The 27,942-nt window shown below is 29.8% G+C and overlaps 1 protein-coding gene across 1 annotated transcript in view; it reads left to right on the top strand.

Moving 5' to 3' along the window:
* The window catches only part of LOC142321169 (cell adhesion molecule Dscam2-like), a 154,643-nt gene that overhangs the window by 97,150 nt on the left and 29,551 nt on the right, over positions 1–27,942 (top strand). The window contains exons 13-23 of the mRNA XM_075359163.1: positions 1,735–2,028; positions 6,696–6,766; positions 9,016–9,241; positions 11,951–12,097; positions 12,822–12,980; positions 13,408–13,538; positions 16,089–16,242; positions 17,618–17,771; positions 20,977–21,197; positions 23,740–23,925; positions 25,690–25,980. Coding sequence (XP_075215278.1) covers positions 1,735–2,028; positions 6,696–6,766; positions 9,016–9,241; positions 11,951–12,097; positions 12,822–12,980; positions 13,408–13,538; positions 16,089–16,242; positions 17,618–17,771; positions 20,977–21,197; positions 23,740–23,925; positions 25,690–25,980 — 2,034 coding nt within the window. The remainder of the gene's footprint in view (positions 1–1,734; positions 2,029–6,695; positions 6,767–9,015; positions 9,242–11,950; positions 12,098–12,821; positions 12,981–13,407; positions 13,539–16,088; positions 16,243–17,617; positions 17,772–20,976; positions 21,198–23,739; positions 23,926–25,689; positions 25,981–27,942) is intronic.

Raw genomic sequence — 27,942 nt, 5'->3', positions numbered from 1 at the left:
AAATATTTCCCAGCATTGTTTTTCTTCACATATTTTGTAAGTCCTGCTCCATTTCCCCCAGGGGACTTTTACTTATCTTGTTCTTCCAGAACTTACAATAATTTTTCAGCCCTTATTATCATTTTCTTCTAAAATTATACCCATTCTTCCTCTGAATTATCAGGTTCTGCATTAAGTAAGTGCCATTCAAGCTTTCCTGGAAAGTTTCTCCAATTTTCAATTCCTTCATTTTCAAAACATTTATATTTCCATCTTTAGTTACTTTTCCCATCTTTGTATATATTATATATACAATTAATGGATTACTGAACATATATATTCAATAATAACAACTGCACAACCAAAACACAGTAACAGACAAAACTTATAAAACAAGGAAACAAAAAAATATATTAAAAAAAACTTGTAACCTTTTTTTATTTTTGAGTGGTTGCACATAATATAGATGCAAGCGTACAATCTCCTGCTTGTGATCTTTTACTACTGAAAATCCTTTCTAAAATTTCCACAACTTTGATTCTGCCTTTCCTTGTCCCATATCTTTGGGACCCCTTGCTCAACATCATTTATTTACTTTTCCTCCTTTGCACTAAAATTTCTTTATATTTCAATCCCCTTTAATGTTATCTACTTCCAGAAATTATTCTTTATCTCCCCTATTTGTGGTACACACATCTGGATCTGGTTTACAAATCATTTCTCTAGCTTTTCTGTGATTATTATAATTTAATCATTTGCATTCACTCCTATATTAATTGGTAAATATCCTTTCATAGAATCATCTCTAGTCCATTTGTGTCTCATATTCTTCCACTTCAGAATAATTTAAATCCATTTCTTAATATCTTTCTTGCTTTGTTATAACACTTTCCACTTTGTTTCACTATGATCCAGAATTAAAATACTATTCATGAAGTCTAGAAATTGCTCCATTCTATCTGTGAATAACATTTCATTAATAGTGTCTATTTTCACATTTATTATTCTTATTATTTTTAATTATGCTGTCAGTTAATTTTTCATGGCATCACTAGATTCCCAGTCCCAGTCTTGACATTCTAGCATACAACTTAGTCATTCCAAAGCTTTGCTTGTTACTCTTCATTTTAGGTTGCAAAACTGTGATGAGAACATGCCTCTCCAATTGAACTGAAATATGAAATTACATAAGTAAATAGAAATAATATAATTTTTAGAGCAAATGCTCTCAAGCCCAGAAGGGAACTTTGGGGGCTTTAAGAATGAATGGCTGGTTACAATGGTATTATTACTATGTGATAAAGACGCTACAGCCTTATGCCTTTTTATAAACAAAACTAATTTAAAACTTGATAGTTCTCAATATATTATCATATATTGGATATATGGTTTAACATTAAACACATTTACACTTTGCAGTTTAATATTAAATGAAATTTAAACCACAATAAACACAGTAAATGCATAAGTTAGATATACCATATTAATTCCAAGAATTCATTTTCATAGGATCCCACAGCTTCAGTTGGTATTTCTATTCTTTAATTACATTAAAATAAATTATGGACAGCAGAATTTGTGTATTCATGAAATTATTATGCATGAAATTGTATTTATTCTCTGTTCAGGTTCTTAAAACAGAATTTTAAAATGTTTATTTACTTCTTGTACTGAATTAATGCTACATAATGTGTTAGTTAAACTTTTTGAAATGTATAATAAATACTTTTCATAAAATTAATCAATTTATTACAGAACCACCAGATGCTCCAGGACGAGTTGAACTTGTTGAAGTTGGTAGTCGTTGGCTTAGTTTACGATGGGCTCCTTCATTGCCAGATCATTCTTCATCTATTATCCAATTCCTTGTTCAATTTCAAGAGGAATCAGCAACCACATGGAGTAATATCACTATAGGAGGTAATGTTCACTCTGCACATCTCAGTGCTCTAGCTCCATCTACAACATATAATGTTCGAGTTTTAGCTGTAAATGAAGTTGGTCCAGGACCACCAAGTGCAAGTTTAGTGGCTGCTACATTGCAAGAAGGTAAGAAAAAGATCATTAAATAGTTTATTTAGGTTTATCTTGAGAGTTCTTAGAATGTATGTAACACATCTCCATTTCTCCATTTAAACCTTGAATTGCTAGTTATTTCTACAATTAATGGTAATTTAAAATTTACAAGTATTGGAAAAATATTCATAATTGTAAAACCCATATTATGTTTAAAGTCCATCATCTGCAGACTCAATAGTATTGTTGATCAATAGGTGTTAATACAAATACTTGTTGATCCTTCAAAACCCTAGTTTAAACTTGTTAAAGATATAGTAAATTGCAACTGGATTTGAAAGCCAGTTAGTGTATACTAGTTACTAGTATTCAATTAATGGCACTGGACAATACTGACTGTCAGTTTTAATCAGGGTGCACCACAATAAGAAACAATGTAATCTGCAAATAAAAATACATTACTTTTAATTTCAATGAACATTAAATTATTTCTTATTATACAGATATGTATAAATATAAAAAATAATAATAAATTTTTTTCAGAATTTATTAATCAGTTTGGCTTTTGTTTATTTGTTTATAGATTACATGCTAATTAAAATGGTGAAACAAGATTTAAATGAGAATTTATATGTCTTGCAATTCATGTTCGTTTGTATGTACTATGTTTATCTGGTGATAACCTTTTAATAGCTGAATCAATTTCCATGAATTTGTTCAAATGTTATTGCTTTCGTTTAATAAAACGAACAAAGTTCATTGGGGAAGAAAATTATCAAGATATTTAGGTCACAACAATGGGGAACATATATCTTTTCTTTTTTTTGAGGAATCTTTTTCTCTTTACTACCTACAGTAGTAAAAAATATGAATGATAACTTTTACATTGTATATAATGACCGAAAACATTTTTCTGTCTTGTAATATTAGAAAGTATAATGACTGGAAACTTGTTTTATTTTATTATGTAAAAAAGAGATATTAAAGAGTTACTTTCTCTGTGAATAATGATTTATTCTGTAAAATAAATCCCCGTTGTGTAAAAAAAAAAAAAACACTCATATAAAAGAATGCCTACTACATTTCAGGCTCCAAATTGTCCTTATAATATACTTATTAATCTTAAGCAAGGCTGAATCATTTTTCTTTTATGTGATATGTACTTCTTGCAAGGTCACCCACATCATAGTAGAGAAGGGATTAATAGTCTGCTATATTGTGATTTATTGATTGATTATTGTAATTTTAGAGTTATTGATCAGTATTAGACGTCCCACAATGTGATATACCCAAAAACCTGCTGTTATAAAACTAAAAATACTTAAATATATTTTGTTTATTGATTTAATTATATTTTCATTCCTTTTAACATAATAGATCCAAAAAAAATTTTCTTTGAAATTTTTTTATTCAAAAAAATGAGATGGCGCTCATGTGTTAAAACTTTCATGTCAATAAAACCAATCCTTGAATACTTCACCTTTTCCATGCCATCCTATTGACAGAGTTCTTGAATTAGAAGTATCAAAGTAAGCAAACTAAAATTGTAGTGGTCCAGTTAAAAACCAACAAAAATTTGTTTAAACTTGGTTTAATTTTGAAAAAAATTTAATGTGGACACCACATGACTTCCTTGTACGCCTGTTAAATTACATATACACATTTTTTGCTGCTCTTCATTTAAACGTATTTCATTTTAAAGTGAGATATGATCATCCTTCAATTCTTAAATAAAGTGGACAATTACACAATTGCATTGTGGTGGACATCACACACCATCACATTTTTTGTGGTGTCCTATCAGCATTTTATATTAGTTTATATATTAATTTTGTTTCATGTCGTTCAAGTAGTTATCTGGTGTAAGTGAGAATGTCTTGGATTCTAACCATGCACTTGTCGATTCAAATCTGACTTCATATACATATATTTTTATTAACTTTTTTTTTTTAATTTAAATATATTGATTTATTAATAATTATTAACCTCTGTAAAGATTTTTGAATTAAAATGAAAAGTACATAAAATTTTATTGCACTAATAACTTCTGATTTTTTTCATTTTTTTTCAATCAGGGGTTAATAATGATAATAAATCAATATATTTAAAGACAATAATTTTAAAAAATGTATATGAAGTCTGATTCGAATCGATGTGCATTCCCCTTGTAAGATCCAGATATTTCATTAATTAATGAAATATTTGGATCATAGTCAAATGAAATATTTGACTATGATCCAAATATTTGGATCATGTTATAGTCAAATTATTTGACTATAACTCTGGAACCAATGATAATAAGTACCACTTATGATTTATCGTTGAAAAGCTGTCAAAGAGGGCTTATTACAGCAGTTAAGAAAAAGTCCAAAATCCAAGTTTTTTTTGATTTTGGGCTTTTTTGGACAATTTTGGTCCAGTCGATTGCAGTCAGTAGGGGAGGTGCACAATTAGATGTTACAACAGTCCTAAATCCAAAATTTCAACATTCACAGCTAATCGTTTTTGAATTATCAGAGATGCATATGTACGTACAGATGTCACGCCGGTACTAGTCAAAATGGATGTTTCCGTTGAAATCTGAAAACCAAAATTTTCCGCGATTACAATACTTCCTTTACTTATACAAGGAAGTAAAAAAAAAAACAACACCATATCCTTTACAATACAGCAGTAGGTTTCTTTTAAAATAGTATTTTTTTTTTTAAGTGATTTCTTTTGTTTATAAATTAATTTATAACAAAATAATAAATTAACATAAGAAAAAATAATATAATATATATTAATTTCATGATGATCATAATGATATGTTGTATGAAATAGATCATATAATTCACCCACAATTTGTAATGTAGCTCGCACTTACAAAAACTATAAACAAAAATACTAAAATAGGAACATTACATATAATTTATGTGAAGAAGAAAAGATATTAAAACAGTATTAATTCCAAACAAGTACACCATACTCAGAACATGCCAAATGGTTTAGCATGCATCTAAGAGATATCTTTAAATTAAAGACCACTGGGAAATTTCTCTCCTTAAGGTTGGCGAACCTGTGTCGTTCATTGCCATGCTAGTAATACACACACTGCATTGCCGTCTGTAAGTTGTCATGTTGTAGTATCTTTGATTAGGTGTGAGTTATTACATTATAAAATTATTAGGAAAATCGATCTTGCCACCGATAAAGAAATACATGGATTCATATGTTATTTAAACCATCAAAACGTTAAGCCGGCAAAAATTCATAGGCAGTTGGTTGTTGTGTACGGTGATAATGTAATGAATGAAAGAAATGTCTGAAAGCGGTGTGAAATGTTCAGAATAACAGAATTAATGTGCACGATAAAGAACGTTCAGGGAGACCCTCGATAATCACCGACGACTTGTTGAAACACGTCGATAATGAAATCAGAAAATACCGTCGCTCAACGATTTCCGACCTGGCCCTCCTTTTTCCTGATGTTTCAAGAGTTATTATTGGTAGCATTGTTCATGATCATTTACTCTTCAGAAAGGTTTATGCACGTTGGGCGCGTGTCTTAATGGAACGTCACAAAGAAATCTGAATGGGATCTGCTTTAGAATTTTTGATGCGTTACACAAAAAAAGTTGATGAGTTCCATAATTCAATTATTATTGGCAATGAAACATGGATTTTGTATTACATGCCAGCGGTAAAACGGCAGTCAAGTGAATGGAGTCATCCTCAATCACCAACCAGACCAACAAAGGTCAAGCCATACCCGTTTGGTTGCAAACTGATGGCCACAGTCTTTTGGGATCGGTTTGGCATACTGCTGATTGATTTCATCTCATATGGAACGATTATAAATTCAGAAGCCTACTGCGAATCTCTATGAAAGTTACGACGCGCCATTCAAAATTGGCGACGTGGGCGCTGACTGGTGGCATCATCCTCTGCACGATATGCATGTACACATACTGCGAGTCCGATACATGATCTACTGAGAACATTTGGATGGGAAATTTATGATCACCCACCATATAGTCCAGACTTGCTTCTTCAGATTACCATTTGTTTGGGAATTTAAAAGAATTTTTGATTGGTAAGTAATTCGCGGGTGACGATGAACTTAAAAATTATGTTAATCAGTGGCCAAATGGACGAGCGATAGAAGAATGACGAGGGTATACTGAAGCTGATGTATCGCTACGATAAATGTCTTAATCGGTTGGCAGTTATATAGAGAATTAGTATAAGGTATGTAGTAAGAGAAAAAAAATTATTTATAGTTTTCAGATTAAATTTTTTTACAATGAAATGGTCTGTACTTTAGATAACCTCTCATATATAGTTGTTTATTTACAATGGAGTACAAATGAATTACAAGGTTATGATGAAGCTTCTGAAATAATGTCATAATTTTTGCAGCCATGAATTCAGTTGTAATACTTAAAAGTCAAGTGAGAAGTTTAATAGTATAGATTATCTCTTTCAGAGATGCTTTGAACTAAAATGGGCTAAAATGAGTCTAAATTTTAGACTCCAGAAAACTAATTCTCAGCACTCACATAGTATAGTTTAAAATAACATGTTAAATATATTTCTTTAGTAATAATTTGTTATTAATATTATTAACATTATTATATAATTAACATTATTATTTCTATATGAATAATTTTCAAATAACCTTGTACAATAGCTACTAATGGTGAACTTTTATTTTTCAGCACCTAATGTTGCACCTGAGGGTGTTGTAGCAGAAGCTAGCAGCCCAGAAACTCTTACTATAAAATGGAAGGTAAAGTTAATATATGAGGTAATATATAAGGTAAAGTTAATTTGATGTATTCTTTAGATTATTTAATAATTCATCAAGAAATCTACAAATGATGTATGTGCTCTTAAAACAGAGGAGGGTGGTTTTTCTTAGTTAGTTCACATAGGGACATCTTAAGAACTGCAATTCTCATTTTTCTACTCTATCTTAAAATGAGAGGGTTATTTAATTAATAAGCAATTTCTACATCCAAAACTCCCAGTAAAGATTGTACATTTATGAATGAATTGTAAAGTATAATATATATAATGTATATGATCCACATTGTATGATAAATTTTATTAATCCGGTGATTATGCATAATTACCGGTTAAAATGTATAATCGACATATATTGCCCATAACATATATAATTTGTATATTAAACGTTAATTAGGCGAGAAAAGCGAGCGTAGGTTATGTTTGGTTTGGTTAATTTTACTTACGATTCGTCAGTACTCGGAAACAACATAATCTCTTTTCTTTTTTCTGCTTAGCGTCTGGAACCCACCGTAAGATATTACTTCAGAGGATGATATTTATGAATTTAAATGAAGTGTAGTCTCAGGTCAATCATTCCTGAGATGTGTGGTTAATTGAAACCCAACCACCAAAGAATACCAGTATCCATGATCTAGTATTCAAATCCGTATAAAAATAACCCTTTTTTAGGATTTGAACCTTTGAAATCAGCTGATTTGAGCTGACAAGTTCACTACTAGACCAACCCACTGGATTTTCTTTTTCCTGTTTAGCCTCCGGTAACTACCATTTAGATAATACTTCAGAGGATGAATGAGGATGATTTGTATGAGTGCAAATGAAGTGTAGTCTTGTACATTCTCAGTTCGACCAATCCTGAGATGTGTGGTTAATTGAATGAAACCCAACCACCAAAGAACACCGGTATCCACGATCTAGCATTCAAATCCATGTAAAAATAACTGGCTTTACTAGGACTTGAACGCTGGAACTCTCGGCTTCCAAATCAGCTGATTTGGAAGACGCGTTCACCACTAGACCAACCCGGTGGTTAACCCACTGGATGGAATCATCATAACATAATCTAACCAAACATAAACTATGCTCACTTCATTCGCTAACCTTGACCAATTAACAGTAATATTTTGATTATTTAAATAATAAATCCAGTAATTACTGCTAATAGTCGAGTTTTGTATTTTTTTATGTAAAGTACATTAATATCTAAAATGACTGGTATATTTAATAAATTGCTATATATTTATTAAATTTTACAATATTGCAGGTGATTATACATATTAACTGGTAATTATGCATAATCACCGGATTTATTAAAGTTACTGTAACGTATACATTAATGAATTGATGTAATGAAATTCATGTGGCATTTTTGAAGATTTTGTTTGTACATTTAAACAAACTTGCTTGATCAGATGTAAGATATGAAAATATAGCATCTTAATCGATCAGCATTTTAACGTAATTACAATGACTTGGTTGTAGACACATTTAAACACTTTTTTCAGAGTATGCCATTCTGCTCATATATCTTAAATTGTTTTTTAATAATCATTTAGTTAATTTTATTAAAATAATTAAACATAAAATAACAATTCAACGTACTTTGAGTCTCTATATTCAAGTCTTGGTATTAACCAAGTAAAATACATTTTTAACTTGCATCATTATAAACTTATTTTTTAACTTAAGTTACTACAAAACCACATTCAAATTTTATAAAATATCTTACAGTACAATAATTGTCAGAAATAATACATGTTTTAATTCATGGCCCAGATAACAACAGCAAGATAACAGAATCTACTACACAAGTTATTTTATCAGTGTTACCAACTTAAGTAAACCATCATTTCTATAATTTATTTGATGGTTTATATTTAATACAAAAACAAATAAAATTATTGACAATGTCTGTGTTATGACTGACAATTGCTGCTTGGCAATAATTCTCTGAAGATAGTATGTACATCAAAAAACATTTGATGTCTTAACCTGTACCTATTATCTTAAACATTTACTGTTAAAAGGAGAAAAATTTGATTTATTTATGAGATATAAGTAAATAGATGGTTAATTGATTTTCATCTTGATAGTGTAAAAGAATCTAAGGGATAGAAATTGCTCTATTCTGTTGTTAAAATGTTTTTCATTAAGATATCAAAGGCTTCATTGACTACAATAATTAAGAAGATTGTTTATAGTTTTCATTTGTTTATAATATTTTTTTAGATACCATTGGATTTAAATACTGAAGATGTAATGGGTTATCAAGTTGGATATCGAGAAATAACAAGAGGTCCACTTGAAATGAGAACAGTGAGGGGGCGTCATAGACAGGAGGTCACTTTAACAGGATTGCATCATTTTGCTCGTTATGAAATTACTGTCAGAGCTTTTAACCAAGTTGGACCTGGGCCTCCATCTACACCCCTCATTGCAACCACACGAGAGGGTGGTAGGTAAATAAACATTTTCATATATTGTTCACTCAGTAACATGACATTTCTTTTTTTTTTGTGGTTCTATTTTCTATATCTGCTATATACATTTAAATAAAATTTACTTCGTGATAGCACAAAAGTAAACTGTTATGTAAGAATATAAGTTCATATCTGTAAGAGTATCACTGTTACTTCACTTTTTTCTTCCTTTTTTTTTCTTTGATGATATCGCCAAATAAGCTTGAAGCTTTTATGTGGGATATAGAAATGTAACGTATGAAAAATGCTATGCCTGACTGGGATTCAAACCCAGGACCTCCAGATGATAGGCCAAGATACTACCACTTACACCATGGAGGCCGACAATTTAGAAAAGCTTATAACTGAAATTGTATTAGAAAGAGAATTAGAGGAAATTTGAAAGGGAATAAGAAGGATGTAAAAAGAGAGATGTTATTAGAAGGGGATGGCTGATGGAATGTGCTTGAAATGAATAGCAAAGTTTTGTTTCATAGAGCATGAGAATGTTTTACACAGAGTCAAATGGAGTGCTGTACTAAAAAAAAATCAGTATGTGGGTCAGAAAATTTATGGAAAATTCATAATTCAGAGGGAAAAAACAAAGCATCAAAGAAATAAGAAAGTTGTTGCTTGTGAGCAGATCTTTTCAACTTATTGTAGGTAAGCTGATGAAGGATGCCTAGAAAGTGTAGTAGTATAACGAGGGGGAGAAAATTAAGTCAATAAATTAAACATTAAGATCAGGTTGCAGAGCAAGAAAAAGTAGCAAAAGGGTTTAAAGGGTTAACATACAATAGAAGGTAGGTGCACATATACCCTGATTGTCAGCAGAAAGGTCTCTTGCTGTAACAGTAACATTTAAGTAGGAGAAATAAAGGTGATCAAGATCTAGATAAATGTCAAGAAAGACTTACAGTAGTGTGCAAATTAATCCGAACACAGATGTTATTTAATAAAATATAACATTAATTTGGAAAAAATCATACCTGTATAATTAGTTACTATCTAGTAATTAATACCTACTTTATTCTTAATCACTTCATGTACGTAATTTTGCATTGATTCAACAAGTGTACTACACTTTTTTTGGTTTATTCGTCATGAAACCACACCAATAGTATTGCTTTAATGAGGTCATATTTGTGGTACAATTCATTCTTGAGATTGATTTTTGACTATTGCCAGAATATTTTCAATTGAGTTTAAATTTGGGTAGTTGCCTAGCCATGAGAGCACTTTAATGTTGTGTTCTTCGAAAACATTTTTGGCAGTATGGCATGGCACCAAATTTTGTTGAAACACTGTTTGCTTGTGGGAATTTGATTTGAAGTTTTATCACAAACCTTTCCTTCAGAATCTTGATATATCATCTACTGGAAGTGGAAATAATGAACAAGGGCTTTCAGATGTGAAACAGCCCAAAAACATTTTTTTCTGGGGATCTGATAGTTGGTTATGAGCTGGTGAGATATTTTCATCTGATGCTTTTCTAATGTAAACCCTTTGCTCCTGAACATAAAAATGTGACTCAAAAAACATAAAATTTTTTCAGTCTTCTTTGGTCCAGTTAGCATGTACTTTGGTTCACAAGAGCCTTTTTTGCACGTTGATATTGTTAAAACTGTTTTTTTAGCTGGCCAACAAGTTTTCCACCCAACTGCAAGAATTTGGTGTCATGTGTAAACCTGTTCCACTGACTACTAACTGTCAATTTAAGTCCATAGTAGATAATCATGGATCAAGTTTCATTTTTCTCATTAATAATCGATTCTGTGCTGGAGTAGTTTTTCTTTTATAATTACATTTGCACCTTTCCTTTGAGGTGAAAAGAGACCAGTTTCTTTAAATCATTTTAAAATATTATTCACTATTCAAAGTTCAACAGAACACTAAGAAGCTATTTATCGTTTTGTCTTATTCATATGCTTAGAAAAAAGAGAAACATTTTTTGAATGCTTTCTTTGAGTTATGTCCATTATGATATATTCAAGACACACAGAACAAAAAATGCAAAAATATGATTTTGTTATAAAAATGAGCTAAACCTTCACAAAACACTATTTATAACATGAAAATTGCTAAATAATAAAAATATACCAACCTCAAATTCAACAACCTCACGGACAAAGAATGTGTGGGGTCAAGCAGTGTAGCCACAACAGAGAAATAAACAACAAATTTCCTTACTCAGATTAATTTGCACGCTACTGTAAATAATTTCCTAATCCTTGAAGGAATAAAAAAGAATTTAACATTGTTAACTTATAAACTGTGATATCAAGTCAGTTTCCTGCACACCTTGACAGATTGACTAATGAACCACTTTTTCTATTGACAGTCAAGCATGATTTGTCATATTGTAATTTAATTCTTTGCTAAGGTAATACTGTATTGTATTTTTATTTTTCTAGTAAATGCATTTTCCTTCTGCAAGCATGTCTGTTTTTCAACATTTATTAATATGGAGCAAGAGTTGGTACTGTTGGTGGTACAATAGAAAACACTTTTCTATTTTTTAACTTTAACTCAAGGCAAGCATTAAATGCAATTATGAATATGTCTTTCTTGAAATGAAATGAAATGCACAATTTAACATATAGATAAATGAAAATTATTTTATTTTTACAGATTACTCATTAAAGTATATTTAATTATAATAAATTATAAAATCTGTGAAGATCAACTTAATTTTCAAATTACAGTTCCAGATCAAGCTCCCCAGCAGGTGAGATGTTCTGCTTTGTCATCACAAAGTTTACGTGTTCGTTGGGATCCTCCTCATCCTGATCATAGAAATGGGATCCTTCAAGGATATAAAGTTATTTACAAACACATAAATCCACAACCAGGTACTTTGATTTGATTATTCTTTTTAATTATTCTCAATTATATTTTTTAAATCTACTGTACAAATATTTTTTTTACAAATAATTTTTTTTTAGTAAATTGTTATTTTAAAAAACAGTCACTATTAACAAATTATAATAAAGCAGAAAGTATTGTGAGTATAATTCCTTTCAACCTTTACTAAAGTAGTAGGAGTAATTTTTCTTATTAAAATTTCTACTTTCAAAAGTCAGTTTATTTTAGGATTTCATAAATCTTATTTTTATTTGTGATCCAACTTCTACTTAGTGAAGTGGCATACTAGATCAAGGATACCAATGCACTTTGGTGGTTGGGTTTCAATTAACCACACTTCTCAGGAATGGTCAACCTGAAACTGTACAAGATTACACTTCATTTACATTCATACATATCATCCTCATTCATCCTTTGAAGTAATACCTTATGGTGATTTCGGGAAGCTGAACAGAAAAAGGAATTTGAATCCCAAGCATTAATTATAATATATAAAAGATTAGTACTACGACTACTAGTACTTAGAAATTACGTATTACTACTAGAAATTAATATCCAATTTATGAATCTATTTCTCATCACTAACAGGTAGTCATTATAGTACAGTATTTTTAATTACCTAGTAAACTTTATATTATAAGAATAAGAAGTAGATGACAAACAAATAATTTTATTCAATAAAAAATGATTACTGGTATTTTTGTTTCACAGATAGTATAGCTGAAATTGAAGTTAAAAAAACTACAAATCTTGAAACTAATTTACATGGACTATCAAAATTTGCAAACTACAGTATTAGAGTTCTTGCATTTACTGCAAGTGGTGAAGGCATTCCATCAGTACCAATTTATTGTGTAACAGAAGAAGATGGTAAGGAAGTTTCACGTGAATTGTCTGTTAACTTAATTTGAATGCAGTATTTTCTTTGTCAATAAAGATTTTACTTTCCTAACTTAAAATTAAATAATTATAATATTTAAAATAGGACCTTCTACATTTGAGCAATGAGTGCATGGGTTCCTAACTTTCAGATCCTCTTGCTCTTAACATCTGTTTCATAATAGATTTAGGTTTTAAAAGGAACAGAAGACCCTCTAAAACTACATTATAAGTTATATTACATTAGAAGTGAATTAAGTTATATTAACTTAATTCACTTATAATTTTAACCACCTCCAAAAAATTACTATAATATTTGATCCAGTGTACCACATTTAATTTATATAATAATGAAATAAAACAAAATATTTTTTGAATTAAATTACTATTTAATTTCAAATATTATAATTTTTTTCAGTTCCTGGACCACCAGAACAAGTAAAAGCTTTGGTTATGACATCTGATAGTATTTTAGTTACATGGACACGACCAGCTGAACCAAATGGAAAAATTATAAAATATAATATTTATATAAGCCAACAAGATAAGGTAGGCCTAATGTAAGAAAGCACTTTAAAAATTAGAATCCATTCTTATTTGATAGAATTTTATATTATATTTAAGTCAGGTCAGAGAGTATAAGTAGAAGAAAATACACAAATTGCACTTCTGCCTAGCATTTTACTAGATGACAGCATGTAATTCCTTATCCAAAGAGCAAATTCATCCTACATTGTTTAAGTTTATTAATAGAGCAATCAGTAAATGGCACTGGCTTGAATTCATCATTATTCACTTTCCTTTACTGCCAAACTTTTACTTCTAAAATATTCTAAGCATTGTGGAACATTAGTTCTTAAGAGATACTACATACTGTTTTGCCCTGAATTTTTAGGAGTACTGTATTTAGAAATGACACTGCAATGAACAAAAGTACAATACTTTAATAAAAAAGAGTCAAACGTGACATAGAGTATAACATCAGAAAATTCCAGTTTCTACCTTACACCCTCATTTATCATTGATTTTTAATTAATACATCCTGACCTGGAGAACGTAAGATGTGATGTAGGGCCTTCACATACATAGGGCATAGCCATTAATAAATTCCTATAATTAATAAGAATTAATTAAAGTTGCACTATATACCCTGGATTATCAAATGTATCACTCACTCACTCTAATGTACACACAAATCTTTCCTGGAAACAAAATTGTAATTATCACTGAAGCATTTCCAAAAATTTTAAAACGTTAATTCCAAAAATAAGTATTGAATGCTCTTAGTAGAATAACTTGTATGCGACCACATCAATATAGAATTACTGTAAAGTACATTTCCCCACCCAAAATAAGAAACAATAAAATATTATGATAATAATTAAGTAATTCTAACTAATCTAGTAAAAAGTTTCAATTTTTTTAAATTTTGCCTTAAAAAAGGTCTAAAATTTCCGAGCCAACTTCTCATAAATATTTCTTTTAACCTGACCTAATCTTTAATTTTGTGTTTAGCAAAAACCATGTCATATTTATTTATGTAATGGAAGAATGTCTTTTTAGGAAAAAAATCATTGAAAAATATGGTGTGTGTTTTATTTAATTTATGTGAAATAAGAATTTATATTATAACAATATAATGTCACATTTATTTGCTTGTACAATCTCAATAAATAGGGATGATAATGGCAACATTGGCCCTGTTGAAAAAATTATAAAAATAATTATAATTTAATTTAACAATCTGACTGACATTTAGGCTTCTGACAACCTAAGTTTAGTTTCCTTAAAATAATTATATTAGATTATTAATTAATTATTCTTAGTGTTACTGTACTGAATTGATTAATAAAATGTAAATCACTTTTCCTTTATGACATTTTTGCCTCATGAGTTTTAATGTTTTTTAAAATTAATTTATTAAATAATAAAGAGTAGATTAAGGCAAAATATTTTGAGAACAATATTTAGAGAACAAGAAAATGCTCAAAAACAGCTCACAAAAAAGTTATTGAAAAACTAAAACTGTAGATCCTGAGGAATTAGTATTTAAAAAAAAAATGAACAAATAATAAATAATGATTTAAAAAGTAAGCAGTACTTAGAAATACCTGGAAACTGATTCTAATATTTACTAGAAACAAATGTTTTAAAAGTATCCACAAGAAACAGAAATTTTATGATATAAAGAAACTCACTTTGTCAATAATGATACAGAAACTTCATTGTTGATTAAAGATAGGAAACCAACAGTTTTTGCGGTTTTAAAATTATCAATTTTTTTTAATTTTTCTGTTAAAATAACATTAAATTGTTAATTCATTACCTCTCTTAAATTTTCTTTATAGAAGGAATATTTGTTTGATTGGTTTAAGGTTTTTGCTGTCTCTATTGCCCTAATTACACTTTTTACTTTTCAATCAGTAGTTTTTTTTTTTGTTTATCATTCTTATTTTTTTATTTTTAAAAAGTTATTTTCATTTTATAGCATTTCATAAGTTTTATTTATTTGTTTAGTAAATAAAGTAATATTATTTATATGTATTTTTTTATAGTAATTCCTCCAAATCTACTGACAATGATTTTTTAACAATCGAAATGTCTTCTTAGTTTTATATTTTAACAGATTCTTTTTTTGTAAATGGTTTTCAAAGATTTTCTTGTTTTCCAATTTATTTTATGTATTTAAAATTCTGTTGCATATATATAAAATAGCCATATGTGATATAAACAAACTCTAAAAATAGACATTGCCTATGTGCACATATCATTTTAGATAAAGAAATACATGATTTTTTTTTTAAGTCTATTATTTGTCAGTTTTTTTATATTTAATAAAATTATATTCATTGGCATTGTCATCTTAAGAAAATATTTGACTTTAATATTATTTCTAATGGTTTTTATCACTGGAGTAATTGTGTTTGTTTTTATATTGAGTCTGTTTATTAAAGTAAAATAAGATTGTGTTTTGTTAAAAATAAGCAAACAGTGCTTATTATACACATGTGTGCACACATATATATGTGCATGCACGTGCATACACACATTTATTTGATAATGCTTATCCTTTAATAACAATAAATATTTTTACCACAGGAAGTTAAAGAAGTTTCATTTGAAGATGAAGTACACGCATATGAATGCAGAAGATTGAAAGAATTTCAAAGATATGAGTTTTGGGTGACTGCTTCTACAAATATTGGAGAAGGACAGTCTAGTATTAAAGTTACTCAAACTCCAATGTCTAGAGGTATAAGATATAATTTTGGTTTATTGTTTTTTATCTTATATTTGCTAACATTTGTTTTCATGAATTGGTTTGATCCATTATGACACAATAGATCAAATTCTATATTTATAGATCATTCTACACTTATCTCACAGAATTAGTTTGTGGTCTGTTGCATGAATAACCATGCTTTTCTAGATGAACATAAATGAGGCATAAATTACTAAAGGGTGCCAATGAAGTAACCTTAATTTCAACATAAATATCATATTGTAGGTTATAATAATCATCTTACTTATTTAATTATTGTGCAGAATTACAAAGAAACATTGAGGGTTTTTATTTTGATCACTGCAGTGACCTTGAATGTACCAAAATATGTGTATAGCCACACTCAAGCTCCTAGGGAATAAGGCTAAAATTTGACAATTTAATCAGTTTCTTGAAACAAGAAAACTAGACAATAATGCATTTTCTGATTAATCACATTATTATTAGTAGATAAAATTTTTTTTTTTCTATTCATTCGAGGTATTCTGTTATTTATGACTACTAATTTCCTTAGCAGTTATATGATTTTAATTTAATTTGACATGTGAAAAATTTTGTTTAATGGTTAAAATAAACACTGTTATCTTTCAATCCAAATAAATAAACAATCTGATATAGAGTAATCATAGAGAGAATTCTAAATAAATAAAATTATTTTAATTGGTTTAACGGATTTTTAAGTTAAAGTGGGGCAAAAAAGGAGAAAATAGACAACCACAGTAAGTTTCATTACTTTATGACTGTTGTATAAGTTAAGGAAAAAAGTGCTTAAAAAAACAATTTAACTATTAAACGTTTAACTAATTTAACTTTTTGGCTGTGGGACAAGGTCATTGCAGTTTACATGTGAGAAATTGCAACATAAAACCCGTTATAATAGATTAGCCTGTTACAGGTTTGATTTGCCATGAAAATACAAGATTGCAATGCAATTGAAGAGCCAGTAAGCAAAGAGTAACTAATTTATTCAATACTCAGCAAAAAAAACTTCAAATGCTAATGTTAGTTCATGAATTATTTTTTCAAATATAAAAAAATTTATTTTTATCATGTTTTGTTTATAGTTACAATATTTACATAAATAAAACTACTAGTAAAAGAAAAAAATAGAAATTATTTTATTTGTACCATTTTTATATTAACTATTTGATATATGGTGTTTAAGATCTGATTGAATATATTTTGTCTGCTACATTTGTTGTGTCATCTACAGCACACATGAATTCATTAGTACTACCATTTGATAAAGTAATATAATTTTTTTTGTACAACTTCTTGAATAATAACTATGTGAAAATAAATATTTTTGCTAATAACATTAACTGTTGGTTTACTCATTTCATAGTTCCTGCTAGAATAGCTTCATTTTCTGGACGTGTAATTGGAAGTGAAGGAACCCAGTTGACTCTTGGATGTCACACAGTAGGTCTTCCAGCACCAAATCGGATTTGGCGTGATCCATCTGGAACTGTTCTTTCTGCCAACAGTGGTAGGCATAGGTAAAACTGACTGAATAGTTTTTAATATTAATCTATTTTCTGATATGTAGACAGTTAATAAATATATAAACATTTTCATTTATGTTTTTGTGTTATTGAAGCAAAATATTTAACTATATTTTGTATAATCAAATAGTGCAGTTGATTATAAGCTAATACAGTTGTATAATGCTATAATATCATGACTATGACCTGTAAACCTTTCGTGTTGGAAGCTCAATGAATGATGCAGTCTCAAAAATGGAGTAGTTGAGACTATAAAAGATCTTTTGCTATACTATTAAATGGTATCCAGCCTTAACTAAGGCAATTTAGTCTACAAAGACTGTTAGTCATGGTTATCTTTATTTCTATTATTTATTGTCTTTTATTTATTTTATTTTTTTATTTGAAAAGTTAAAATATGATTTCTTATTCACTTTATTCTGAGTATGTTATTAAAACTTGAGTTTTATGGATAATTTGGTGTATTAAAGCAAATTATTTCAACAATTGTATTAATAAAACTACATTTTTTACTTCAGGGTTTAACAGCAGTAAGTTAAATTGTTACATAAATTCTATAAATGTACATAAAGTTCATGGCAGTATACATAAAAATTATTAATATTCAATTTTGTAAACCATTAATGCTGATATTCTTATTCATTATTATGTATTATTTTTATAATTACTAGTGGCCACTTGCTGCTCTGCAGCATTATTATTACAAAATAATTTTATTTATTTTAAAAAATCCGCTAAAATCCTATTCCATTTCCAACACATCTCAGCCCAACCCCCTTGTTTTTCTCTTTTCTTTCCTACCACAAATAAAATATACGCTCAAACCTATTTCCAGTCCAACCAGATGTTCTGTTGGACGGATTGGGCTGATTTTTTTTATTCTGCTCAGAATAGCCTACAGATATATCATCAAACATCGACAGACCTTCAAAGTGATTTTCCTGTGAGTAATTTTCTCAGAATGTTCCTTAATTAAGTAATAAATGAAGTTTTTTTGAGGAATCCTCAGATGAGGAGACTCAGGTTTGGGATCCAATGACACTTGATTACATATCTGTGGATCATTTGAAGCAGAATAAAAAAAAATCAGCCCATCCATCCAGCAGAATCCCCACACAGATTGATCCCCAATCAGGCCAATTTTTTAAATGTATTAGCTGTATTTAATGCATATAATGCATTAAAATCAATGAATTTTTTTAAATTTCCATAATACTATTCATTGTTTACAGTAAAATGTTAGATTTTGCACAAAAAAAAAACAATCAGTGAATCAGGATTTAAGATTGGTGTTAATGAATAACTTGTTCATGACTGGCAGAAAAATGAAAACAGTATTTTAAAAAGTGCCTTATTCAAAATCCATAATGACAAAAGGAGCTTATAGACCTAACTAGTGTGAATCAAATACAAAATTGGTACAATACAAGAAATGACTGATCAACTGCATTGTTTCATAATATATGCTATTGGTACCAATGAAATAAAACACCAGACACGAACAGGCTGTATGCATCAGACTATGAACAGATGCCTTGGCATTTCTGCAGAGTACTGTTGACACCTTGTCACTGTACTATTACTAAGTAACCTGATATACGTAAATAAATAAAACAGGAGCAGAAATATTTTGCATCTAGGATAAATTACAGGCGAATAGTAGAATGTTAAGTGCAAGTTAATGTAAAGTGAATATTAAGGCGAATTAATAGTAAGTGGAAGGTACTAGATGAAGACTTGTCTGGTTTCAGGAAGAGCATGGGTAAAAGAGAGGGATACAAGTTACAAGTCCTGAGAACAAGACTAATATTAGAAGAGAGACCTAATAAAAATGAAGTCTTCTACATAGCCTTGGTAGATATGGAGAATGCATTTGATAATAAAGAATAAATTAAAATTTCCCATTATATGTACTGTTCAAATTCTAGTAAGTAGAAAATGAAGAAATGCAAGTATTGATTCAGAGAGAACTAAGACAAGGATGTACCCTGGCTACATTACTTTGCAACTTGTACAGAAGAATCAAGAATTGAAAGACCTCAGAGTAAAGTAACTACTCAAAAAGGAAAATAACAAATAATATTGTCAATGACAATGTTATTTTACCAGAAATCAAAAATGAGTAGCATGGTTTTCACTGCTAAGAAATTAATCAGTTTGAAAATAAATAAATTAAAACAAAAGTAATGAACAAATTAAATATTAAAATTGGTAAACATAATTTATTAGAAGTTACAGAGTTGTGATGCCAAGAAAATAAAATTACAAAAAAAAATGAAAGTAAGGCAGAGACCAAGAATTCCAAACAGAAGCAAAGAGAACGTTCACATAGAAAAAAATTGTGCGTTTTAAATGTGAACCAAGCATTAGAAAGATATTCATAAAAAATATTTGTGTCAAGAGACTAATTCCCTATGGCAGAAAATGTGGAAGTAGAAGTAGAAAGGGGAAAAAATTAAGGTCTTGAAATGTGGTGTTATGGGAAGATGCCAAAAACTAACTGAGTTAATGACAAAGTGAAGAATTCTTAGGACAAATAGAAAAGGAAAGAAGTTTGTGGTAGAATTTGGATAGAGATAATCTATGTTAATGGGCCATTTATTAATACATCCAGGTTTATTTAATTTGGAGTTAGAGGAACATAAAGGAAAAAAGCCTGTTGATAAAGACAAATATCAATCTTTGTCTAAAACAGATAAGCTTACAAAACAGATAAGTAGGACAGTAAATATATTGTAGTTAAAATATTAGCAAAGGAAAGAATGGGAATAGCATCAAATCGGTTAACTGACTGATAATTCAACAACAAAAAATGCTGTCTCTCCATATTGAAATTAACTAGAGATAAGTCTCAACCCTCAAAAAACTTAAAAACATTTGAGGAAAATTTTGTTTTTATTAATAACATTACAATAGTTAAAACATTAAACTTAAAATTATTTATGTCTTTTAACTTTCTTAAAAAAAAAACCCCACAAGCAATTGCAAATTTAATTTATATTTTAGTAAATTAATGCAGGGAAAACAAAAAACATTTTTATCTAAGCTCCAACGTTGAATTATATTTTCCAATCCAGGAATCTCTTATGTCAGAATTTATTGTAGCATTGACATGATTTTCAAAACAATATAAATATATTTTATAAGATAGTGATTTTATCAATAAGAATTTCTAAAGATGTGATTTCATTTTTATTAGGATTAGTGACAGTGGTAGCTTAATATTGAGTTCTCTTCAAAGAGATATGGCTGGAAATTACTCATGTTTAGCAGAGAATGTATTTGGCAGAGATCAAGTTGTATTTCAAGTTATAGTTATGGTACCACCAAATCCACCAATAGTTGCAGTTACTTCTACATCTACACATAGTATCTCATTGCAATGGAAAATATCATCAAATGGAGGAAGTCAAATAAACGGTAAAGAAATTATATAATTTTGTGATTTTCTGTTTATATATATAATTTTCTTTATTACAATATTTAATCATTCATAACAGTTTTTTTACAAAAATATTTGATATTGTCATTACATCGTTATAAGCTCAAAATAAAAAAAAACATGTTGAAAATGTAATAAAAATCAATCACAAACAACAAAACTTTAAATTTCAGATATATAATATCATCAGATACTTTATCCTTTATTCTGTACAATTGACCTTAACATACTTTGTAATTGAGTTGGGTTATTTATTAAGTTTTTGCTAATTATTAATAAAAATGCAATTTCAAGCACTGAGAGATTTAAAAGTTTTCATCTTCATGATTAAAGATGTCCATGAACCATTTCGATGTTAAAAAATTAATATTTATTTCTTCTTCTGTTTAATATTCAAATTTTAATCTGTTTCGTAAAAGTTTATTACTGTCTAATTTCAAAATAAGTTCACATTCATTCCTTATTTTTTCATTAAACATTTTGAATGTATAATTAATATTAAGATGGTGTAATATATTTATGTTGGATTGAACAATTCTATCACTTTGTAACAAATTATTAATTCTACATTGTGTTATTTTCCATTGGAAATCTGGCTAAACAGTTCATATAGTCTAACTGGATATACCCAACTCCCACAAGCTACACAATTCTGGAGATGAGTAAGGGTTTTCCCTAAGAAAGCCTGAGTGAGGCTCAGGTAGTTCTGTACTACCTAAAGACAAAGTAGATTTTTCAGTGTATATTTTAATTTGCCTATATAAGATCAGTGATCATAGAACAAGCACAGTTGGGAGTAATCTTCTGCTGCCAACCTCGATAAATCATGGGATTGTATACAAAATGAATATCTATTCCTGGTCTGAGGCATACCTTCAAGTGGTGTTTGTCTCATTTCACTGCCTCTTTTTGGATACAGCTGTTCCTTTATCTCCATCCACCGCTTTCCTTTATACTTGATCCTTCCTCTCCGATAATGTGGGTTTTTGTTAGATGCCAATTGCACCCTTGATAATGACGTAGAGAACTCTTTGATTACTGATTCCTTGGTAGTCGAAGGATTACTACAAGCCCTCATAAGGCTATTAGCTGGCCGAGATGCCCCAAGATCGTCTAAACGCCGGGTTATTATTTCAGCTGTGACATCTGCTTTATTTGTATGCTGCCCCGGTATGGAGTAGAGCACTAGGTACAATGAGAAATCTTAGACGACTTCAAAGCCTCCATAGGCGGGCTCTTCTGAGGGTAGCTTGTTGCCTATGAAACTGTGTGCGTGGTTACATCAGTACCACCTATCGAGTTACAAGTTTTGGAACGGTTGTATAGGTTCCAAGGGATTGGCAAGCAATAGGCTATTAATACCACAAGACAGAAGTGGCGTGAAAGATGGACACAGCTACAAGGATCTGTATGGACTAAAAAACTGATTACGAATTTGGATATGTGGCTTGATCGTGCTTATGGGGAGGTTGGATATTATACAACTCAAATGCTTACTGGGCACGGCTGTTTTGAGGAATATCTCTTCCGTTTTGGCCGGAGAAGATCCTCCATTTGTATGTATTGTCCGGCGGTTGATACGGCCGAGCACACTTTATTTTATTGCCCATATTGGACTGAACGCAGAAGAGCTGCTGATATTCGGGGCCTCAATGCCGATGTATTTCTGGGATTTTTGCTAACTTCGTCTGACAACTGGAGGAAATTTGAGGACTTCGCACGTCTGGTCTTAAGAGAAAAAGATGAGGAAGCCAGGCGAAGAGGCTATTAGGAGCCTTCTGTTTTTTTTCTTCTGGACAGGTATTAGATGACTTTTATTGTTGGTTGAATTCAAATGAGTGAAGCGTCTTCTTGTTTCTGATTTAGTGTGTGGGGTAAATATCAAGACCAAGACCCGGCCTCGTGGTCGGGGTCCGTAACGGCATAGCCAGGGCGGGCTCCCCGGCTGCAGGGTTTGAGGCAGGCATACTAAAAGACCGAGACCCGGTCCCTGGGGCGGGGCTGGGGACAGCTTTGTTGGACCTGGCTACCTACCTGGGGATTGGAGGCAGGCAAGCAGTAAAAGTAATAAAAGATCCGACCGGGAGGGCCGACCTGCCGTGCCGGAATTATAGCCGGTGGGCAGGAAGGCCCCCTTAGAGTATAAGGACACTCTCCCAGACCGAGTATACTTAAATGGATAACCAGTTTGGGGGGGAAAAAAAAAAAAATTGCCCTGCCTATAGGCTTGTTCAAGGACTTTTTTCTTGTTTTATGACTGAATAAAAAGCATAATCTAGGGTTGATATCCTTCTCATATAATGCCAGGCTTCCTGATCCTTAATAAAAACCATTGTGTGGCTGATATCATTTTTAAAACTTGATAATAACAAGAAAACATATTCCTTCATCTGACAGGATTTCATGTTGTTTATTTAGTTGATTGTCAAATCTTAATTCAAATTACTAGAAAGTATTTTTTATATTGTATGTTTTACTAGAAAGACTGTATTTTATTTATATGTTTCTGTGTATGTTTAGGATATACATTAAAATTTAGACAAAAAAATAAAGAATGGAAGCAAGTTCAGTTGGATGCAGATCGCCGTTCCTACATTCTTGACAAATTACTTTGTGGCTCTCAATATGAACTCACCTTACAAGCAAGTAATGCTGTTGGTCAAGGAAAACTAAGCACAATAATTTATACAGCTACAAAAGGAGATGGTTGGTATTCATGTAACCTTTATAAAGTTATTTATTAAAGTAGTTAAAATTTATTGATTTTAGAAATAATTAATGTTAATAAGAATAGACAATATAAACAAAATCAAGAAAATGTTCTTGCATTTTTATTACATGCTTTTCTTTAACTCACAATGGTTTTTTTTCATGTTTGTCCTCAAACATTGCCGATTGATGAAATTTTGCACAGTTACTAAGATCGGGTGACAATACAATATTCCACCATTACTTTTGCAAACATCCCCCATTACGGGGGGTAAATTAAGGTTGTAGTGTAAAAAATTGCAAAATAGCTATGCAGGGTTTTTGGAGTCGCAGATGACAAATCCAATAGCCGTTTGACATAAAAAAATGAGAAAAACTTGTTGCAGGAGTTTTTGTTGTTTCAAATTTTACAACATTTCATCATCACTCATGTATAAATAAATATATTAGAAATTTCAATATATGATGTTATTTTTTGAAATCCAGATTAACCTACTAATTAAACTCATGCAATGTATGATAATAATTTAATTAAAGTATGACTAAAAAGTATAAAGCAAGTTTTTAAAAATTTTGAAAAGTTTTTGTAATATTATTAAATAGTCAGTAGTTAGTCTGTCCAAAGTCAAGAATAGTAAACCATTCTGCGTGACTGTTAAACTTCACTGAACAGTCAATACAAGCTGAAAATAAAAGCAAAGTATACATTTATTGCCATTAGTAGTAAATATGTTTTTTTAAAGAAATAAATTGACATGTTCTACAAAGTAGTTGAAAATTACTTTCATCATTTTTTTAACTGCTATTAATCTGAAACATAGAACTGACCATTTGTTTAACTTCTTTTTCATGAAGTTAAATTCAAGCATTTTTAATTTTCAAAACCATTAAAGCTCAGAGATACTGTGAATTTCCTGAGAACATAAAGCAGCTGATGAATGTTATGCAAATTCCCATCTTGTAACACCGACAAATGCCCACTTTGTGGCATACAAAGTGAATGGCATATTCAATTACATTTCCTATTTCACAAAATCTAGACACTAAACAAAAAAAAATAATAATTGTTTTATGTTAATTATGCTGATTTATGCTGTTATAAGTTGTGTGACTTTATGACCACACTATGTAAGGTTATATTTCCTCAACAGAGAAGATATCTATTAGTTCATTGCTTCCCAAAGAGATAATATGAATATATTGATTTCCAGCTTTGCACTGACTGTCTTCGTATTTCTTATGGTTATGGTACATGTAAACCATCATAAGTAGCATTACTCATTATTACTTTCTAAGAAAGTATTGTTCTATAGATCCAGTCCATTGGTGAGGAGAGTGAAGATGTCACTTTTAGTGTTGGATATCACCTGTACATTACTGTGTTTAAATACTAGTACCCAAAAGTATACTCTATATTGCAAACTGAAAGAAACCATTTCATTCTCACTTTTCCTCCTTAGGCTAGCGTGAGATTTTATTCCTGGAAATGGAAGTTTAATTTTTGGAAATGACTAGTAATCTCATAGTCACAACCGTACAGTTATGGAATGTAACAATAAGTTCTGGATTAGAATCTTTGCATTAGGAATATAGACTAGAGATCTTACTTTTTCTCATAAAAGTATAATGTGAGATAATCATTCTACACCCATTTGAATACACAGTGTATTCATTTAAAAATAAATGATTAATATTATTTATGAATGTTAAATATAGTGCTTAATAAAATTGTATTTCATTTTAAAATGATGAATTTCTCAGTTCCAGGAATTGCTGAACAAGATGATTTCTTATTAGTTAACTCTACCTCAGCAACTATGTTTCTAGAAAGTTGGCCTACAAGTTTATGTCCTGTACTTTATTTCAATGCTGCATACAGAGCTCAGGGGGAACTAAAATGGAATAGCCTTGGTACAAATATAAATCCACATGATGAAGTGACAATTACTGATCTGAAACCTGCCACAAGATATTACCTCCGTCTGGTGGCAAATAATGATGCTGGATACGCAAAGCATGAATATGTGTTTGCTACAAGATCTAAAAATGGAGGTAAATATTATGACTATGATAGGATTTTAAATATTGATTGTATCATTCTTATGGAAATCTAGTTGATTGTTTTACAGTTCAGTTAGATACTTCCAGATATTAAAATAATCTGTAGATGGATAAGAATTTTCTTTAAAGAGCCCTATCCCTATCCTGTCATGGCTTAATAATATATAAAGGAAAAAAATGTTGTGGCAAGTATTTAACATGATTAATACAGCTCAAATCATTGATCAGTCTTTACACTTTATTCTAATGAAGAATTATAGGCAGGATGAACAATTGGCGTCTGGAACGGTTCTAAAAAATTTATTTTGAATGGTTTCATTACTATTATCCTGCTGTGGATAGATCACACTTCCTTACTGTAGACATTTTTTATTTTTTCCATCATCCCTAATTTTCCAGTTGTGTTCTTTAAATATCATGACACAACAGACATACCCAGGATTCATAAGGATTTGTGGTCCTGCAGTGTTGTTACTATATCCTTCCTATTAGAGTTATTGTGGGAGCTTTTTGCTGACTGAATCATCTAGGGGTTTTGTTTCTTATCCAGAGGTTGTATAAAATCTCAAACTGTGGTTGATATGCTTATCACATTAAGTTAGACCTTTTATTCCCACCTAATGCAAACACATGGCATTCTTAATATTAATTTATCAAATAAATTATGTTTTGTTAGATTTTCTTCAAGGATATTATATCACATATATAAAGAGTGGAAATTCTGAAACTTTATGATCAAATGGAGAAGATTTTGGAGAAATTTATGTGGGATGCAAAAGTTATGAACTTAATATAGTTGAACAATCTAAAATTTACTATTAAACTAAATTTGACTAAAAGGACATAATGAATCACAAGACAAACAACTAAACAATATATTATATCACAAGCTACTAAAGCCAGTCAACTTGGAGTAGGTTTTATAACAATTTCCAAACAAACACCATTAGCAATAACACAGTGTGTAAAAATACTGTAGAAAGAACTGCATCAAAATTCTGGAAAAATCTTTTGAAAGCATATTATTAAGAAAGTAAGTTGTTTTTAATTTTTTTGTTTTTTTGTTTTGAAGGATTAAACCATATTTAATAAAATCAATTCACAATTTTTAGACAGTCTAACATTTAAACCGATATATTTATATTTACTAGAATGAAATTTTAATCAACATGTTGTCTACTTTTCTGTAATAAAATACCACGTAATGTATTACCATCATTACATGTAAAAAACTGATTATGACTAAAAGGTCAACATCAGACAAAGTCATTACTGATGTAGTTGAGTATGATATTTTATGATTGAGACAATTTTTTATGTGGTTCAACAATGGTAATTCATTATCTGATATAACTGATATGAATTCATGGATTCAAAATTTTTATCATATCTGGCAATAAATATACTAAGCTTGCAATTTTGATGTGTTTATAGATGTTTTTATTAATTATTATTGGAATAATAGTTTGATACTATTCAGAACACCTTCTTTTCATATATTTCACTTCATGGAAATTGGTCTATTATCTTGATCAACTGTGATCTCAGAGGAGATTTTTAAACTGTTGATCATCAAATTTGTGATCACTGCCTTGCTTCCTATGATAATCATCAAAGCAAAGTATATCACATCTAATCTTTCAGGCTTAAATAGTTGAAATTTCAAATATCATTGGCTTATATCTGATGCACTTGACAAAATTCACTGATTGTTTTTTTTTCTAAACAAATTGAAACATGTCCAGGTCTGTACACTCGCACACAGAGATAACTTCTAAAACCCTTTAGAAGCTCTTTAATAATTAATTAATAAATATTTATTAAGTGTTAACAAGCAGTACCACTTTGAACCAAGATTTCATGTTTTCTTCAAACAGAAATAGTAAAAATTAATATGAGAAATATTAATTATCAGTAAAATAATAATTTATTAAATAATAAATTAATATACTG

The sequence above is a fragment of the Lycorma delicatula genome, chromosome 3 (assembly GCF_047948215.1).
Source record: "Lycorma delicatula isolate Av1 chromosome 3, ASM4794821v1, whole genome shotgun sequence".
In the NCBI taxonomy this organism is placed as follows: domain Eukaryota; kingdom Metazoa; phylum Arthropoda; class Insecta; order Hemiptera; family Fulgoridae; genus Lycorma; species Lycorma delicatula.
The sequence above is the reverse complement of the archived record's forward strand: the minus strand, read 5'-3'. Positions and strand labels throughout refer to the sequence as shown.